This window comes from Microtus pennsylvanicus, chromosome 5, assembly GCF_037038515.1.
Source record: "Microtus pennsylvanicus isolate mMicPen1 chromosome 5, mMicPen1.hap1, whole genome shotgun sequence".
Lineage (NCBI taxonomy): Eukaryota > Metazoa > Chordata > Mammalia > Rodentia > Cricetidae > Microtus > Microtus pennsylvanicus.
Genome location: NC_134583.1, coordinates 93,373,888 through 93,393,741, shown reverse-complemented (window position 1 = coordinate 93,393,741; position 19,854 = coordinate 93,373,888). Strand labels below are relative to the sequence as shown.

The 19,854-nt window shown below is 41.0% G+C and overlaps 1 protein-coding gene across 1 annotated transcript; it reads left to right on the top strand.

Moving 5' to 3' along the window:
- The first annotated feature begins 374 nt into the window (after nt 1–374).
- Ms4a14 (membrane spanning 4-domains A14) lies at nt 375–16,907 on the top strand. The gene is made up of 6 exons (XM_075975231.1): nt 375–512; nt 2,231–2,359; nt 5,109–5,162; nt 8,574–8,723; nt 10,773–10,871; nt 14,460–16,907. The coding sequence occupies exons 1-6, from the start codon at nt 375–377 to the stop codon at nt 16,905–16,907; spliced, it is 3,018 nt and encodes a 1,005-aa protein (XP_075831346.1).
- The last annotated feature ends 2,947 nt before the right edge of the window (nt 16,908–19,854 follow it).

Below are 19,854 nucleotides of genomic sequence, written 5' to 3'. Positions count from 1 at the left end.
TGTGCATGTATATATATATATATGTGTGTGTGTGTATACATATATGTGTGTGCGCATATATATTAATACAGGTACAGACAGGCACTTGTTTTGTGTGTACCATCTAGCTAATTTTGTGCCTACTATATGCTTTTTAAGCAAGCTTATACTAGAGCCTGTTTTTCATGCTTCCTCTATAAGAATTGAGAAGGCTGGTACACTCTAGAATTTTCAGATTCTATGACTCAATGACTGGGATTCTGTGGTTCTAGTACTATGCAGTTGCTACGGGCTCATTGCGGAGGTCTCTATGTGGCCCTAGGGAGGAAATACATCATGATTACGGCTGCAATGTCCTTTCACTCCTTCTCCTAACAGAGCTCTACTGCTAAATCATGGAGCCACCATCTGAGGAGAAAAGAAGGAGCCATGTCATCACTATAGACCCAAATGAAACCATCTTGACCGCCTTTCCTTACAGACCTCATAACTCTCTGCTTGATCTCCTGAAGGGGGAGCCAAAAGTTTTGGGGGTGAGTTCTGCCTTTTCATGGATCATCCCAGAAGGGAGGAAAGGGGCCAATTCTCCATTTTTGTCTACAGAGGTGGCTTTGTGCCATCATATTCAGGGAGGGAGTTGGTCTCCCTTCCTCCCTGCCATTTCATCTGCAAAGTATCCTTCTACAGTCAAGGAAGCTCACTAGTCTCCACCCTCCCCAGAGAGCTATTGACAGATAATGATTGCTGGGGGGCAGCAAGGGAATCAGTAATTTTCCCCAAAAGTGCAGCTACTGATAAGTTTTGCCCATGCTCCAATCAATAGCCCCATAACATAAGTCACTGCTTATATAGGTAACTCTAAATAAAGTCAGTGAGTTACCAAAAAGGACATGAAAATTAAGGATTAGTTGGGGAAAAGAAAGGTTCAGTATGGATGCGAGCAGGCTAAAAGAAGGTAATGGGTTAATGTGATACATATATTCATGTACAAACTATTCAAAAACTGAAAAGGCAGTACATCTAAGCCAATGGCTTGTGAAAAAATGGATCCTCAGAGAAGAGTCATCATGAGCCATTTCCAAGGATTTTGATTAAAATAGAGAAAAGATCTCTTTAGAAGGGCAATGCAGTTTGCCTTTTGTCTGAATTATATGTTAACTCTCAGTGGTCAATGCAGACATGTTTCTGAGGTGCTGGATTAAGGAGCTTTCAGGAGTGACTAGTCTAATAACTCACCTAACCCCAGGGAAGTCCTATGGCTCTTTCATGGGGAGCTAGTTCTGGTCTCTGGCTTCCAACACAGGGGAAGCAGAAAACTATGTAATTTTTCCAAAAATCTTCTTAGGAAGTGGCCCCAGGCTATGGCAGTGCCTCTCACAGAAACTAAGAAGTCAGGGAAGGCGAGGTCAAAGTTCATCAGTGAGGTATAGGTCTCAGGATGCATAGACTCAAATAACACAGAATGAAAATATTTTAAAAAATGAATATGTACAGCTAGTTTTCTTATACACATTCCACAGACAGTGTAATAAGCAGCTACTTCATGCATTTACATTCTAGCAAGTGTTTTGTTCACTCCTAGGCAGATGATGCTTAAAGGCTTCTGGTGCTTGTGTATATGGACCATTGCATACTACCACCCTAGGAGACAATTTAAATGATACAGGAGGAGACAGGTGTGGTGATGCAAGCCTGTTCTCCCAGCACTGGGAGGTGGAGGCAGGAGAGCCAGGTGATTACAATCACCCTATGCTACCTGATGATTTGAGCACAATTTGGAATGCAGGAGATCCTGTCTGGGAAAACAATGTACAAACAAGAGGATGTGTGCAGATTATCTATACATAACATTTTTAACGTAAGAGACTTAAGCATCCTCAGATTTTTGTCCTGGGACCAAGCCTCCCACCCACTTTCCCATGCAAACCAAGGATGGGCCACACTGTCGATTGTAGAAGCTAAGTGTGAGGATAACCAGAAGATGCCAGTGTGACAGAGGAGGAAGGGGGTAAGGGAGTAGTTTGGGGGACCTGTCCTTAAGAAGTTTGCAATCGGGGTTTAGTCACGCGTGAATTCAACTATGTCTGCTACAAGATATACTGGGGATCTTGGGAAATAGTAAAGGACCCGAGTGAAGAATTAAATTTTGGAGGGACTCAGCATGATGGGGACATGGAAGATTTTTGTACTGGGGTAGTGTGCAGCCGGAGGCCTGGGCTCTTGTAACCTCATGTTCATTTTCTCCTTCCAGGCCACCCAGATTCTCCTTTCTCTGGTCATGGTGGGCCTTGGGATTATATTAGCATTGAATTTCATCTTTTTCTCCAAAAAATTTCCTCTCGTGATCCTCACAGGATATCCATTCTGGGGAGCAGTTATTGTAAGTACCACATGCTAAGAACATGTCAGAAATTGCTATAAAGACTGATGGGAATTGCATTCAGTTCTTTGACAATAATTTCCTAAGTGTGTCCCTTCCTAGACACCAAACAGGCAAACCACTCTTCGGTAAAAGAAATTATTCCATATTATCCCATTGGTCGTTGTCTGCCACCCTCACAGTAACAGCTGTCCCTAGGTGCTTGTCCAAAGCCCATGGGTAGAGTGCATCCCGCAGTACCAACCTGGATGACGAAGCAGGCAGACAGTCTACTTTACCACGTGCAGACACGGTAGCCTGAGAACAGGAATTCATGCAGTTATCACTCAAAGAACAGGACCCAAGGAGGAGGAAAACTTGAGGGTCATCATAGCTCAGTACCCTTCTTAGTCCCAGAGGGGTTTAGGACTGTCACTGACAGGTGACCATGGAGCCATCAATTTTGTTCTTAGTACTATGCTAGTTCCACTGAACTGATGTGGGAGTGATTTCTTTCTAATCTGTTGCTTTCGTTGGTTAATTAATAAAGAAACTGCCTAGGCCCATTTGATAGGCCAACCCTTAGGTGGGTGGAGTAAACAGAACAGAATGCTGGGAGAAAGAAGCTGAGTCAGGGAGTCGCCATGGTTCTCCCACTCCAGACAGACGCAGGTTAAGATCTTTCCTGGTAAGCGCACCTCGTGGTACTACATAGATTATTAGAAATAGGTTAAGAGGCTAAAACTAATGGGCCAGGCAGTGTTTAAAAGAATACAGTGTCCATGTAATTATTTCGGGTAAAGCTAGCCGTGCGAGTGGCCTTGTGGCAGGAAGCGGCCCGCCACTCCTATTACAACACCAAACCCTCCAGCTTGGTTCCTAACTGTTGCTGCACATTTAAGAGTAAACTCACTAGAGTATCTCACATCAAAACATACAAGAGGATGAGAATCGGGTCTGTTTACTTCCTTCTCGAAAAAACCAAAAAAATAAAAAATAAAATTAAAAAAAAATAAAAGAAATTAGGACCATGCTTGAGATATGAGATGCATGACTGAAGGCATGGATCAATCAATCAATAAGCAAATAACTGAATTAACTAATGGGACCACTGTCTCTATGAAAACCAGTCATGTGTTTTGATAAGCATTCTGTGCCATTTCAATAATTTGTATTTCCAAAACAAATGATAACATTTCATTTTCCCAATGAAAGAATAGGAAGTGGATTTCTTTGTTTTTGTTTGGTTTTTTGGGTTTTTTTAGTACTCATTATTTATTTATTTTTAAAAAACCAAACTATCTTTTTCATTATACTTACCAATCCAAGTTTCCACTTCTTCCCCTCCTCCCACTCCTTCCACTTACCCCCCACCCCACCCCCATCCAATCCTCAGAAAGGGTAAGGCACATTGCTTTGAGGAAGGATCAAGGCCCTCCCTACTATATCTAGGCTGAGCAAGGTATACATCAAAAGAGAATAGGATCCTCAAAAGCCAGTACATGCAGTAGGCTTCACCTCCCCATTGTCCAACCAAATTCTCCCAATACAAGTTGTGAGAGTGACAGGTGTGAAGTTTAGTAGGACTTGATTTACTGCTTTTTAAAACATATCAATTCTTCTAGCCCATTCCTATGGAGGAATACCTTGTTCAGCTTCAATTCTAGGGAGAGGGACTGGGTCCTGCCTCAACCTTGCAAGACAGACTTTGTGGACTCCCCATGAGAGGCCTTACCCTTTCTGAGAAGTGGATGGGGAACTAAGTGGGAGGCATGGGGGGGGGGGGACAGGAGGAGGGGTGGAGGGGGAACTGCAATTGGTATGTAAATTGAAAAAAGAATGACTTTTTAAATTAAAACAAATCAGTCTTCATGGGAAAGACATTTACTGAACACACAACTTCATCTTCTTGGTAACATTCCAGATCTCTAAGTACTGTGGGGAAAAGCCCTTCCTGAGAAGTGTGCCAAATGATCTTACACCTAGAAGTGCGCCAGAGAAATGTGTGAGGGTGTAGTGGAGGACCCACCTGGCCCCGGGGCAGAGAAGCACTTCATACAGGGATTCTCACGAGCTGCGGCAAAAGGAATGGATGCTTCTCCTGGCTATGACCAAAGGCACTAGCTAAGGGTGTGTCATGGGAAAACAACTGAGAAAAGTGCATGCACGGCCGTGGCATAACATGGAAGCACCTAGGCACTGTCTGCTCATTAGCTAATGGCATCTGAGCTGACTCTACCTCTAGCTATTGTGAAGAGGGCAGCATTAAACATGGCTGTATGCATTTCAGCATCAGGGCAAATGGTGTCTACCGATGACCGTGTTTCTTCTTTTTGTTGAAAGGTGTGTTCTCATTAGAGTTCACTGTGGGTTTTTGAGGGGGAAATGAATTCAAGGAAGACAGCCATCCTGGGAACATCAACTAGAAAGATGTGGTTGCCCAGAGAAGGAAGGTGATACTGTGAGGCCCCAAGAGAGAGGGCATGAGGGAGTCTGGAGGTGGGGGGGCAGGTGGAGCAGAGGAATGCCAGCAGAAGCTTCCCAGTGTCTGTATTGCAGCATACGGATTTTAGATGCTAAGACCCAGGTGCCGATACCAACCCCTATAGATGGAATTAAAACAAGGATGTTTCTCCCTAACACTCAGGTTGGAAAGGCTAGATGCTGGGGAGGGGGAGTACCGCTGACAGTTTGAAAACCCAGAGGAGACTGTGTTGTAGACAGATTAGATGGGCCACCTGTTAACCATTGCCTCTTGTCTTCCCAACAGTTTTCTCTGACAGGATTCATCACAGTGTTCAATGATAAATTAAGACGAAATCGGGTAAGTAGTTTTAATCACTTCTACCTGATTTAAAATCCATTTGCTTTGTAGCAGCTTTGGCCTTAAGCTTCAGTGTTTCTCAGGAAGACCTTTTTTTTTTTTTTTTTTTTTTTTTTTTTTGATTTTCGAGACAGGGTTTCTCTGTAGCTTTTGGAGCCTGTCTTGGAACTAGCTCTTGTAGACCAGGCTGGCCTCGAACTCTCAGGAAGATCTTTTATGCATCAAATTTGTGGTTCAAACCCAACGTGTGGATGATTTAGCCCCGTGTTCTTTCCCTTTCTCCCACTTCTCTTGTCAAGAGAACTGAAAGTCACCCATTGGGAACCATCCTATATTGCTGAAGTTAAATGATTTTTATTTGGGAGTAGATTTTTGCTCCTTCTCTTTCCACGGGGAATAGTTCACAACATCCGAGATCTCTTTTGGTTGTCAAAACTAGGTGGGGTATACTATTGGCAGCTGGAGGGTAAGAGCCAGGGTTGTCTCTAAGCATACTTTTTGAATTTGTTTTTATTTTATGTGTAGGAGTGTTTTGCCCAATGAGGCCAGAAGAGGGTATCAGATCCCCTGAAACTGGAGTTACAGATATTTATCAGCCACTATGTAAAACTGAACCTGGGTCCTCTAAAAAAGCAGCCAGCTCTTAACCACTGAGTCTTCCCTTCAGCCCCCTCTAAGCAAGCTTTAAACCAATGGGAACATGGGAAGACTTCCTACAACAATAGAAAAATCATCTGAACAAAACATCTACAGTCTCAAAGTTGAAAAACACTATCTGAACCAAACCCACCCCAGAACCCTGTCACCCTCACTTTCTATCCCCAGCCCCGCCTCCAATGACAACAGGTGCTTTGCTCGGAGGCTGTAGTGCAATTTTTTTTTTCTGTAGTGCAATTTTTACTTGACCTTAATAATAAAAACCCAGAGTTAGATACTAGGGGGGTGAAAGTTGAAAGATCAGAGAGAAGCAGAGCAGCCAGTCACTAGTTCATACCTATATGAAATCCTCAGACCGAATGGGGTATCCCGTCGCTACAAGTCCTTAGACTGAATGCTGAATGCCTTCTCTATGAAACCCCAGACTGAATCCTGAGCTTCTGTCTCCTGTCACTTTATATTCCTCTCTCTGCCTTTCCTGGTTGTAGGACTGAGTCAGAGCTGCTTGGCTCTCATTGCTCTGTCAACTTGAAGGGAGATTCCTAAGAGCTACTGTGAGGACTGAGATAATACTTACAAAAGGCTTGGTGCTGTGTAAATATTCTTATTCTCAGCTAATCATTGCAGGAAGCCCTAGAGCTCTGGGCTTCCTCTCTGAGTCACTGGATCCGTTTTCATGGCTCTCTGTCAATTTCCTGGGGATAGTTACAAACCCTAGAGTGGTCCTAGGGAGAGGAATGAATGCCTCCATCTGCTCCTCTGGAGATAGATGCGGACAGCATCTATATTGTCTTCTTCCAGAGCTGAGATAGCCACAAAGGTTATCTATGCCTCGTGGAGAGCTTTACAGACGGAAGAAGGCATGGCATGACACACGGGGGTGGGACTGCATGGATGGGATGACCACAGTCACTTAGTTCCTAATTCCTTCCATGATGGACAGTAAGGGTCTACCTGACATGACAATCCCATAATAAGGATCAGATGGGACTAGGGCTGGCTGTGCTCTTTGTAAGACACAATCTGCTTGAGGGGTCATATATCCAGAGACCTGAGTCTGTTAATGTTCCCTGTGGAAGCCAAAACAGAGACTAGAGAGACCAAAGGACTTAATATGGAGAGTGTATGACAGATTTGCATGCTCCTTGGTTTTGTGTCTTTTTGGATTTTGAGGGGGGGTGTGTGTGTGTGTGTGTGTGTGTGTGTGTTTGTTTGTTTGTTTGTTTTGCCAAAACCAAATAAAGATCTTCTTCAATAAAGATCTCAGCTTAGGGTGAATAGCTGTAAGTGCACTTCCCAGGCTTGCCACAGCTCCAGGAATGTAAACTCATGGCTTCATTTCCAACCTTAGTAGACAAGATACAGCCCACAGAGGTACAGTAGATACACTCTGGAATGACACTTTCTTTCTAAAAATTAAGAATGATGATGAAGGAAATAATATGATGCCCACAACACAGCTCTCTTGTAAGAAACTCAGACATGCCCACCTCTCCCATCAAATGTACTGAGAACGAATAAAAGGAATTAAGCAGAGGGTGCCCAACACCAACTGATCTATCTACAGTACAACTGGAGGCTCAGGGAACAGCTCGCAGGGTGTAAGAAAGACTGTAAGGGCCAGAGCATCTACTGTACAACTGCATCCTCCATTATGACAGGGGATCTGAACCCGTGATCTCAACACCATGGTTGCCTAAATAAGACCTGAAAAATGACACCAACTGACATGCCAATATGAATGAGAAATATCATGAGGCCTCACCCCAGAACTACAATCTAGTAGTTGAAGAACTATAATCTATGACTGCTGAGATAGGGGCAATCAGTTTGTTTCAGGGATAAGCCTCATAGATGATCTAATCCCAAGTGTTCAGTCCTAAAGAAACATACAAATGAACAACACTAAATTAACTCTGTAGGTTGTATTATAAATTTATATGTACATATATGTAAAAAATAATCATTAATAATTAGAGGTCATGAATTTGAGAAGTGAGGAGATAGAACACGGGAGAAGCTGGAGTGGGGGGGTGATGTAAACACAATACTCACATATGAAATTCTCATAAAATAAATGAAATAATTTTAAAAATTAAAAGGAACTAAGTGGAGCAATCAGCTTTTTATGCCTCCCATGTTGGAGCACGAAGAACAAAACAGGGCAACTTTAACCCCTAATCCAGATTTTACCATCTTTAACCAGACAGTTGTGCTGGTCATTGTTTCAATCTTCCTGGGGAATGTAAGTGAGCCAGATGGTGAGCTGTCAGTTCGCACATGAATCTTTATATGTCTGGGGCCTAATGTGGTAGTGATATATATTTAGTATATGTACTAAATCTTTAGAAAATAAATGATTACAGTTAAGTCATTCTCATTTTCAAAGGTAGAAATTGAGACTCAGACAGATTAAATAGTTGGTACAAGTTCTAATAAAAGCAGGACTCAAAATCAAATCTGATTTCCAAGGTGAGATATTTCCCAAGGCACCATGTCCTTCCAGGTTGTGAAAGATGATTTGTGTTGAGATGAGATGGACATTTCAGGATCGCTAAACACAGGGCATTGTTGGCCCATTCTACAGTTTGCTTTGCCTTCTGGCTTTGACCAGTCAGAACTGAACTTGTCAGACCTTCCAATCACATGGACCTGATGCAGCCTCTAGAACTAGAAAAGTTCCTAGAATTTCCTACAAGGCATCTTTAGCTTTAGTTTTTATTTACTTTACCATGTCTTAAATCTATTTTCCAGAGACCAGGAGTCACAACCATGAATATCTTCAGCTCGCTGGTTGCATTAGCTGGGATTGCCTTGATCCTCGTCAGCTTTACACAGCAGCACAAATTCTGCTGGGCGCCCTCCCTCGAAGGAACGTGTGTCGTAGGCAGAACGCTTCTTCTTGTGAGTGACCTGATTCTGGATGAGGAGTCTGTGTGACCTTAGCCACCAGGCTATGTCCACAGCACAATGATGAGTTGCTTTTTACCCCTGACCTCAAGTATAGCTGCTTCTAGAACCACAGTCTCTTGATTTTTAATCGTACTTATAGCTCCGGGGAGCTTGTGAGCTTGGTGTAATATTGTACAGCTCCGTATCTTGGCTTGTTTTCTCTTGTAAAAATTTAAGATATTAATATAAAAGCTGCCTCATTGACCTGTGGAAAGAATTACTTCAAATAATACTTGACAAAGTATACATACTCAATAGCTATATTATAACTATTATTACTTCAATTGTATTAGAGTTTACTTTTTGATAATCAAAAAGTTACTCTATTGGTATAAAACAAACTATGGTGGGAGAAAGTGAGGAGTTGCAATCTTTTAAATATACAAGCCATTTCATATCATTGTAAATTTTTACTTGGTAGAGTATATGATATATTAATTTATGAGGAAATATAATTATACATGTGATTTTTATTTTGTTAATTTATTTTTGTATGTGTGGGGGTGTTTTGCTTGAATGTGGGACTATATACCATGTGCATGCCTAGTGTCTCTGAAGCCAAGAGATGGTACTAGATGCTCTGGGACTAGAATTATAGATGTTTATTAGCTACTGTGTGGATTCTGGAAAGTGAAGCCAGGTCCTCCAGGAAAGAGCCAGTGCTCAAAATTTCTGACTATCTCCAGCTCCTAATTAAAATTAAGGTTTTAAGAGTCTATCATATAAGCAATACATGACATTAAATTATTTTAATGATTTTTTACATTTATTTACTTGAGGTATGTGTGGTCCACAATGCCACAGCTTGCATGTGAACATTCGAGAACAGCTTACAGAAGTTCTTTATCTCCTCTCAACATGAGGATCCTGAGGCTTAAACTAAGGCTGTCAGGCTTGATACCAAAGTGCTATCACCATGCCAGCCCCAACATCATTTTCAATCATGTCAAAGATGCCAACGGGCCTTTTCCTCTGGTCCCAAGAAAACTCTGGACTTTTAATCTGTTTCTGATAGCAACATCTTGAAGACTTGGATCCTAGAATTTGAAAATTTGAACCAATAAGAACAAAAGTGATGTAGAATCATGGGAAATTATCTCCTGTGATTTAATTCCTGTAATCACAATCATCTGTTGAAGTAAACTAAAGGACCTCCTTGAGTGTGCTGAGATAAAGTCCCAAATTATACTTGGGTTCCTAAAGAGAGCCAGAAAACAATTATAGGGAATAAAATCCTGCCCTACTTGACCCAAGTGCATAGATGGAAGTTTTATAAGGACTGGGGCTAGTTCTCTCGGGCTGGAAGGCAGACAGCACAGGACTTAACACAGCAGGGTGTGTACACACTCCAGGCCATTATCTAAGCTTCTGCAGGTGTTCAAAAGAAACTGAGAGACAGGGAGCTTTATTCACTCTCCCGGGTAAGTGTGACCTTGCGCACAATTGTACCCAGCTTTTGCTGCCCTCAGTATTTAAGCTTTTAGAATACTGCACCCTCCCACCTCTCAATGAAGACACTACCTTAAAGTAGCGCCTGCAAAATGTCAGTCTGGGTACTCGATCCATCTTGTAGCAAAATGTCAATATGGGTACTCGATCCATCTTGTAGGTTTGTTTTAGTTGACACATAGGTGAATACATAACTGAAACTTTCACTTCCAAAACATGGGCATCCCCAGCTACCTTGGGGCAGGAAAAAGCAGGCATTGGGGTACTGTGTTCTCACACAGGAAACAAAACAAGGTTTTGTAATTAAATGGCAAGTGACTATAGGAATGCTACTGCATTCTACTGTGTCCTTCCTTGTTTCACCCTAGAGACTATCTTAGCCCTACTGATACAGAAAGACATGACAATGATGCAATGTTTAATAGCTACAGAACAGCATGAATATAAGTTTTCCCAAACTTGGTCATAGGGTCTAAAGTATTCTTGGCTTCTGTTTTTAAAGTGATGCTGCTTCTGTCCTAAATATGATTTCTTTCTCCTTCTTATTTTTAGGGAATTTTGTCCATTTTATTAATCATCACCATAGTGGAGTTCAGCATCTCTGTGACTATTATATTCTTAAGAAGCAGTTGCTGGACCAGTTCGAGAAAGGTGCGCCCAAGATTATCATGAGAATTGAATATCTCTGTGTGTGCATGTACGTGTGTATACACGTGTGTGTTCTTGTGTGTATGTACACAGTGTGAGTGTGGAGAGAGAAGGACAACCACAGATGTTGGTCCTCACCTTTGTTTTGAGAAAAGGTCTCTCCTGCTATTCACTACTGTATACTCCAGGCCAGCTTGCCTACAAGCTTCCTCCCTCTAAGGGTAAAAATAGCATAGAGGTTGCTACTACTGCATCCACACTGGGATCATCACCCCACATTGGCATCTATTTTCTGTGCAGAGGCAATATGCTCAAATGCCACACTGAAACTCCTAAATTAGAAAGATCAGAGGGGTCCAAGCTTAAGAGTGATGCTCACATAAAGATAACTTGCTTTCCATTCTTGAATTATCTACTGTCCTCAGTCATCTCTGTTCATATAGAATTCTTTATCATCCTGAAAATAATAAAAAAAAATATGGGACTTTGTGGAAAATCCATAGCACGTGACCCTGAGAGCATATACCCTTACTGTTCATTTAGAATGTCAAACAATATTGTACTCACTCAGTGTCAACATAATAACCATTTTAATATATAACAACACCCTTATTCTACATCAAAATGAATTAAGATTTAACACAGGGATTAACTAACATCTCCGGTATGACAGAACATAGGATTTGTGTTCTATGACTAGTGTGGTGCTGCTCCTGGCTGTGTTTTCTGAGTTATGACAGCAGTCTGGACTGTGCTTGACAGTGTTTTGATGTGGAATTCCCCTCTGTATGCTGTGAATATGTTTTATTACCAGTGGTTAATAAAGAAGCTTCTTCGGCCTATGGCAGGGCAGAATAATGCCAGGTGGAAAAGCCAAGCAGAGATAGAGAGAAAGAGTAGGCAGAGTTAAGAAGATGCAATGTAGTTGCCAAAGGAGACAGATGCCACTGAACCCTTACCAGTAGGCCATAGCCTTGTGGTGATACACTGACTAATAGAAATGGGTTAATTTAAGATGTAAGAGTTAATTAATAAGAAGCCTGAGCTAGGAGGCCAAACAGAGATGGAATTAATATAGTTTCTACGTGATTATTCAGATCTGGGTGACCAGAAATGAATGAGACATCTCCAGTTACAGTGTTTGCTTGCTTCCTTGCTTGCTTTTAACTTTAAACAATCAAACACACTCATTCTAAGTATGCTGTATGACAAGTTTTGACAAATTACATATATCTACTTAATGACCATCACAATCAAGATATAGTTCAACCCCACCATCCCAAAGGTTAATGTCGATTTTCATACGCCTCTTAGCAGAGGTAGATCAAGAGGTTGAACAAGAGATTTTTATAGACCCATGCCCATTTCTTAATTAGGTTTCTCATTTGTTGTTGTTGAACTGTAATGTTTTATATATACAGTTTGGTAATTTCTTATCAGACATATGATCTATAAATATTTCATCCCATCCTGTCCCTTCAGATTGTTAATCTTTTTTACATTCTGGACAGTAGCTTCAATGCACAAAAGGCATATTTTTATCAAATCTGATTTTTGTATTCTTTTCATTCTCTTGTTATTATATGCTTGAGTATATTGTGATATTGTGTATGTGGCGTGTGCATGTGTATTCATGCACCTTGTTTGTGCCAAAGGTCAGCATTGTATATTTTTCTTCAATTGGACCAGTCTATGTTTGTTTGAGACTGAATCTCTCACTGTACCTGTTAGAGTAACAAGAACACACTGGCATGCTTTACATGACTTCTGGCCATCTTAATTCAGAATTGCCTTGTACAGCAGGCACTTTGTCAAATGAACCTTCTCCCCATTCCTCTCTTGTTGTCTTACCCATGAAACTGCCACCAAATCCAACTGTGACAACTAATCTCGGTTACCATCTTAATTGGATTACAAAGAGCCTAGATGACTTTAGATCTCTGGGTTTGTCTGTGAGAATGTTTTCAGAAAGGAAAGGGTAGGTAAAATATATCCTGAATGTGGGTAGCACCATTCCAGCACTACTCTTTAAAGGAATTAAAGAGGATAGGGCCCACAAAAGTACACACCTTTTGGCTTTAATGTTTTATCCAATGTGAACTGATGTTTGTCTATGGTATTGGGTAAAGGTTCAATCTATTTTTTGCATGTGGCTAAACAGTTTTCCTAGTGCTGATTGTTAAAAAAGACTATCCTTTCACAAAGAGTGATCCTGGCATCACTGTTGAAACTCAATGAACTATTTATATCATGCTTGTTTCTGGGTCCTCTATTTTATCTACCTGTCTATCTTACCATAACTTGATTGAAGTTTCAAAATAAGCAACTATTATATCACCAAATATTCTTCTGATTAAATAGTTTTGCTATTCTGGCCTCCTTAAGAGTCCATATAAGTTTGAAATATGTTTTATGTATAACTGAGAATGAGGATATTTTTATTTTGACACGGATAGCATTAAATCTGTATATTTTTGTGATGGAGGAAGGCCATTGGTTAAAAAAAATAAAGAAACTGCTTGGCTGGCCCTCATAGGTTAGAACACAGGTGGGTGGAGAAAACAGAACAGAATGCTGGGAGGAAGAGGAAGTGAGCTCAGACTCGACAGCTCTCCTCTCGGGGGGCAGACGCCTCAGAGAGACGCCATGCCCCGCTCTCGGGCAGACACACGCGATGAAGCTCCGACCCAGGATGGATGTAGGCTAGAATCTTCCCGGTAAGACCGGTGCTCACAGATTATTAGAGATGGGTTGATCGGGATATCAGAATTAGCCAGTAAGGGCTAGAGCTAAAGGGCCAAGCAGTGTTTAAATGAATACAATTTGTGTGTTGTTATTTCGGGCATAAGCTAGCAGGCGGCTGGGGTGTTGGGGACGCAGCCCCGCTGCTCTTATTACTACATTTTTGCATAGCATTGATTTTTTAAACAAGTTTGTCTTGTTATAAATAAACATGGAGAAGATCTCCATTTGTCTAATTCTTCTTACAAATACATTCAGCAATATTTTGGAGGTTTCAACGCAGAAGTCTTTCATCTTCTTGGATAGACATTTTTCTTGAATGTATCATTCTTTTAAATGATACTGTAAATTAACTTCTTCCTCAGAACCTAGTACCTATTTCAATAGTAGGCATCATACTGGGTGATTTTTATCATCATCTACTCATATGTTATTCTGGTTATAATTTTCAGCACTTAAAGGGTGAGTTCTGATTGTCTTTAATCACCAACATTCAGTTCATCTAAATAATTAACAAATCAAATAGTAGACATTTGTATATGAACATTAACTAGATATTGTAAATATATGAATATTAACTGGATACTTTAAATGTCTTAGAAAATTTAGTATTATTCAGTATGAAAAAAGGCAATTTTGATCAAATTTCTTTGTTCAGTATCTAGGATATATGAATAGTGACTCATCCAAATCAATGCTGATGAACAGACAGCAAAGGCTGGAGAGCTTCATCTCCCTTCTACTTACATGTGCACATGAGAGAGGAAAGATAGTATGAGAATACAGTAAGAAAATGACAAAAAGGCAGCTGTGGCCTACTAACACTCTGTTTTCCCCTTGGTATTATAGGCTGTATTCTTCTTCCCTTCAGAAGTTCCTCAAAATACTGAACAGCCTGTGCCAGAAGAAAATAATCAATTACAATTTGAATTTCAAGGATATTCTCCCAGTGATAATACAACTTCAAATGTAACAGCCATTTTCTTAGGAGGTTATGCTTTCTTCAAGTTAAGAGGCTTAAGAAATCCTTCAGCTCCCAAAAATATCTCACAGAAAAGTGATAAGGGTACATCTTCTATGCATGTTCCAGATGAACAGGAGACTATTCCTCCACCCTCCCCAGAGGAAGAAACTAAACTGGATGCTTTACCTCCCCCATTAACACCAAAGTCTTCAGAAAATATTCCTTCCCCAAAAGAGTCTAGAAGCAATAACCTGAATGATGAGGACCTAGAATCTATTACACGTCAAACCTCTGATCTGCAACCCAAATTGATTGATGACCAAAATATGTCACCCAAATTTCTAAAAGCTCCATCTTCACATAATTTCTCCCCTTTGTTACCTGACAGTTTATCATCCCAAACATTAATGGCAGCTCTGTCAACACAAGTCTTACAATCTAAACCCCCATCATCCCGTATTTTGCAGTCTTATGATCTGACATCTGAGGACTTGCCTTCTGAAGACATACCATCTCAAGAAACCCCATCCCAAGACATGCAATTCCAAGATACACTCACTCAAGGCATATCATCCCAAGAGACTCAATCAGAAGATAGTCCACACCAAGATATACTAACTCAAGACATACCTTCCCAAGAGACTCTATCCCTAGAGACTCCATCCCAAGAGCTGTCATTCCAAGATATACTAACTAAAGACACATCATTCCAAGATACTCCATCTCAAAATACTCTATTCCAAGAAACTCCATACCAATATACTCCATCCCAAAAGATTTCACACCATTATACTCCATCCCCAAAGACTCCATCCCAAGAAAGCTCATACCAAGATATTTCATCCCGAAAGACTCCATCCCAAGAAAGCCCACACCAAGATACATTAACTCTAGACATACCATCCCAAAGGACTCAATCTGAAGAAACTCTACCACAAGAGATTTCCTCTCAAGAAACTCCATCGCATGATTCGAAATACCAAGATGTACTATCTCCAGAAAAAATATCGCAAAGCACACAAACCCTAGATACAGTGGCCCATGACATGTCATCCTCAGATCTTCAAGAACTAAACACTGAAGTTCAAATCCAGCAAGATCCAGAAATATTTTATAGAGACATTCGAACAGAAGTCATGGAGCTGACTCAAGAGTGGAACTCTAATATGAGCAAGACAACCCCAAGAAGACTTTCCTTATCCTTGCCAGGCAAACATAAAATATTCTCTCAAAAGAGACATTCCCTGGACCTACAAATCAAAGGTGACGAAGCCCCAAGGAGACATTCTGTGGACGTACAAAGGAAAACTTCAAGACGGAAATCCATAGATCAGCAAATCAAAGCCTGGCTATCCACAAAGAAGCACACCACAGAGAAACAAGATGCATATACTCAAACCTCAGAGCTATTCCTCCACCAGCAATCTGATCAGCAGCAGGTCAAAGAGGAGGAGGTCCCAGTACAACAACCCCAAAATGAGCAAAGCAAAGACCAAAAATCTGTAGAGGAGCTATACCCAGAAGAACAGCTTAACAGCAAGGAGGAAGAAGATCAGCAGTGTGATGAAAAGCCACATCCAGAAGAACAAGTTCAACCATCTGAAGACGAGCAGTCTCTAGAGCAGAAAGCCCTGAATAGCCAGCAAGAAAGACAGCAAGCGCTAGTAAGGAGAACCCCGATGCCGTCATGTTTGGACTGGGACTCCCAAAGCTTTCAATTCTCAGAAAGGTCATGTTCATATTGGTCAACTCCATCCTGGCAGCCTGTTAGCCTGGGATCCCAGGACTGGAGAAGTCAAGGCTGGAGAAACAAAGACTGGAAAGCACAAGAATGGCAGTTTGAAATACAGCCTTCCTTGGACTGGGAATCCCAAGAGCTATTAGAAAGAGAATCCTTAAGGCAAAGGGCACTATATCAAGAAGTCCAACCCCGCAGCACCATAGTCCAACACATCAAAGATCGTCAATTGCGTAACTTTGTATTTCAAGTAGGTCTGTGTCAAGATAACGACCAACAATCTGGTGTTTTAAGAGGAGATATGCATGCGGCAGATGATGTACAAACAAGAGACAGGGAACCCCAAGACACAGAAGACATAGAAAATACATGCCAAAAACCAAAAGACGAGCAGTCAGAAGACATAAGGCCAGATAATTACCCTGTTTCTTGTCAGAGCTTGGTTCCATACACATATATAACTTGTTTATCCAATATAGTTTCAGAGCAAGAGGTGCAGAACAATACGCCCTGTTCAGATTCATCCAAAGATCTGAATGTCACTTCTTCCTCATGCTATCAAAAAGATCAACAGCAATCTGAGGACTCAGACTGACATACACATCTAACCAAAAACCACAGATCCCAGCTGATGGAGCCAGATGAGGATGAAGCAGCTGATTCTCTAACCTGTGCTGGCTGTCTAATTCACTCACCAGAGATAAAGGGCATGCAGGACCTTCAAAGAACTCATTCCCTTTTAAAACAAAATGAAAACAAGCCAGATGTCAAGACTATATCAAAACCTTCTGGGAGTGAAGAAATAAATCTCATCTAAGCTATACAATTTTGTCATCGATTATAGTATTCCAATGTATGATTGTCAATTCATCCCACAGCTTACTACCTAACGGATCTATTTTCTCATATGCTAATATTTTTTTCTCCGCACATTTGTTTTGAAGATAGGTGTACTATGTTTGCCCAATACTTGCTGAAGTAGGAAGCAAAGCTAGAGAGAGAAGAGTAGAAGTCAGGGAAGGGTAGTCACGTGCATATTCTAATAGAAAATATGGCAAACTAGACTGTATTGAAAGAAGCTGCAGAGCTCGCTCTCTCACACATGCCTGCACTCACAGCTTTGTCAGTACTGGGAGTCAATTTCACCCTCTGTGGCCAAAGTGAATTGTGTTTAAAAAAAAAAAAAACAAATCTCAGTTCCCCTCTCTGTCTTCCAAGCCAAGCACAGTTTTCTAATCCTCTTCAGATCTGAGGAAATGTCATATAAAGGCATCAGAAGAGATCAGCCACCTAAAAGCCAAGAGTGCTATCACAAAAACCTAAATTTTGCTGGTATAAGAACGGCTGTGTATAGCTGTTGTTTGGGATTATGCTGGGTTAATAAATTAGGGGTTGCAGATTCTCCTCCAGCAGCCATGATCTCACCAACACTGAAAACTAGGTTTCTAGTACCAGGTATGGTTTCCCTCCTGTCAAATGGGTCTTAAGTATAATTAAAGAGCTTTTGTTTTCCACCAAGATTTATGTGCCACTCTTACACCCTTAAGGTTATGGTGCCATGCTGGTTGGTGTGGTTCATTGGCATCATAGCTCGGTAGGACTATTGGTTTCCTTCCTCTTTTGGAAGCTTGTATGGTACCTTCTGGCACCGCAAAAATTAGTCCTCAGGGAGGGGACGTTAATGTCATTTCCAGATTACAGACAAGTGTAATCTTTACCCCACAACAAGGAAACTTCTCTTTGCAACAGAGACCACTATAAAAACCACAATGACTCAAAGTGTGGATTTGTGGAGCACAGTATTAGTGGAAGCATACAAACCAAAACCACACCTAAGGGCAGAGAAATTGTAAGAGCCACATAATCAGGGAGTTTGGTGTGAGATTCTGTCATGTAGTAACATCAAAGACTAAATCCATAAAGTCTTATTAACATGATTGCCCAGACAGGAACTGAATGAGGATGACACCAATTGACATACCAGACTGGATGAGAAAAGGCCACCATCTCTCCACTCTACACAAGGAACTATAGTACAGACAACTGAGAAAAGCTGGGAGTGGGAGATCTTTCCCAGAGAAGGGCACACCAAATGGTTGTTCAGTGACAAATAGTTAGTCATGAAAACATACGCATAAAGATTTAACAGATTATATTTAGAAATATATAAGTATATAGTCCCAATTAGTGAAAAAAGAGGCCATGAATTTGAAGGAGAACAAGGAAGGGTATATGAGAGAGATTGGAAGAAAGGAACAAAGGGAAAGGAGACATGTTGTAATTATATTAATCTTAAAAGATTTGAAATCTAATTTTCCTGGTACCCAGATTTCATATTTTCAATTTTCTAGAATCAATGAAATTGTGCTGTTGAAATCCCTCAATCTCAGGTGCTTAGTTATGGCAGCCCAAACAATACTAACACAAACCTTTCGTATTTTTTTCTTAGATGGTAGAAAGAGCAAGGGCATTAAAAATCATCTGACCTCATGAATCAAATACAATTTTGTCTTTGACAGAAAAATCCCTGGTAGTCGAAAAGGGAACACTACATATAGAGAGGTTAAATGGTCATAGTGATACGTCAATGAACAGGAAATAGAAAGTATACGTCAGAAGATATATCCAATAGGAGCTCCCTAGTGCCTGCCCTTGTGGCTTCTATAAAAAGTTTTCAATTTTACTTTAAAATAATCTATGCATCTTGACATGTTGCATTATTACTACTTGGAAGTAATAAGAATTCAGTGCAATGGCAACACAGTGAGAAGAGTCGCCATTCATAAAAGTCAGACACCAGCCCAGGATAACTCAGCAAAACAGAAACCCCAGCCACTTTCTTCCTCTATTGTTTCCTTGTTAGTCCCCCAAAATAGCTGAAAACATTGGGAGAAATAATGGATTTTCACAGTCCTTTATGGGGGTAAGATCTAGAGTCAGTGTTTATAATTGAAAGAGCAAATGGCACCCAGAAGACTTGGAGGTCCCCAGGCAGAGGACACCTGCCGCTGTCCTCTCTACGGTTGGATAGGGGTCTTTGGAAGAAGAGCATTTTTCAGTATAAAGACATTTCAAAACAAAGAAAAATAAGCTTCATCTACAGCATGATATCAATGAAAGGACATGGGAGCCTTTCTTAGGGGATCAGAGAAGACACCTTGACCTTGGTCTGACTGCTAGCATTGTCATAACTTCCCAAGAACAGGTAGCAGCGTGATAAAGGTAGCAGCAGTTTGAATCTAATTGTCCCCTATAAGCTCATAGAAAATGGCATAGGAGGTATGGCCTTGTTGGAGGACGTATGACACTGTGGGGGCAGGCTTTGAGGTCTCTTTAGCTCAAGCTTCCCTCAGTGTAACAGACAGACCATTTCCTGTTGCTTGCAAGGTTAGGGCCCTCAGATACTTCTCCAGTACCATGTCTGACTTCATGCTACCATGCTCTCTGCCATGATGATAATGAACTGAACCTGTGAACCCCAATTAAATGTTTTCCTTTGCAAGAGTTCTCTTAGTCATGGTGTCTCTTCACAGCAACAAAAA

Excerpts from the sequence above, each read along its gene's own strand:
- Ms4a14 (XM_075975231.1), top strand. The coding sequence starts at position 375 with ATGGAGCCACCATCTGAGGAGAAAAGAAGGAGCCATGTCATCACTATA. Across the intron at positions 513-2,230 it reads GGGAGCCAAAAGTTTTGGGG|GCCACCCAGATTCTCCTTTC; the intron begins GTGAGTTCTGCC and ends TTCTCCTTCCAG. Across the intron at positions 2,360-5,108 it reads CATTCTGGGGAGCAGTTATT|TTTTCTCTGACAGGATTCAT; the intron begins GTAAGTACCACA and ends TCTTCCCAACAG.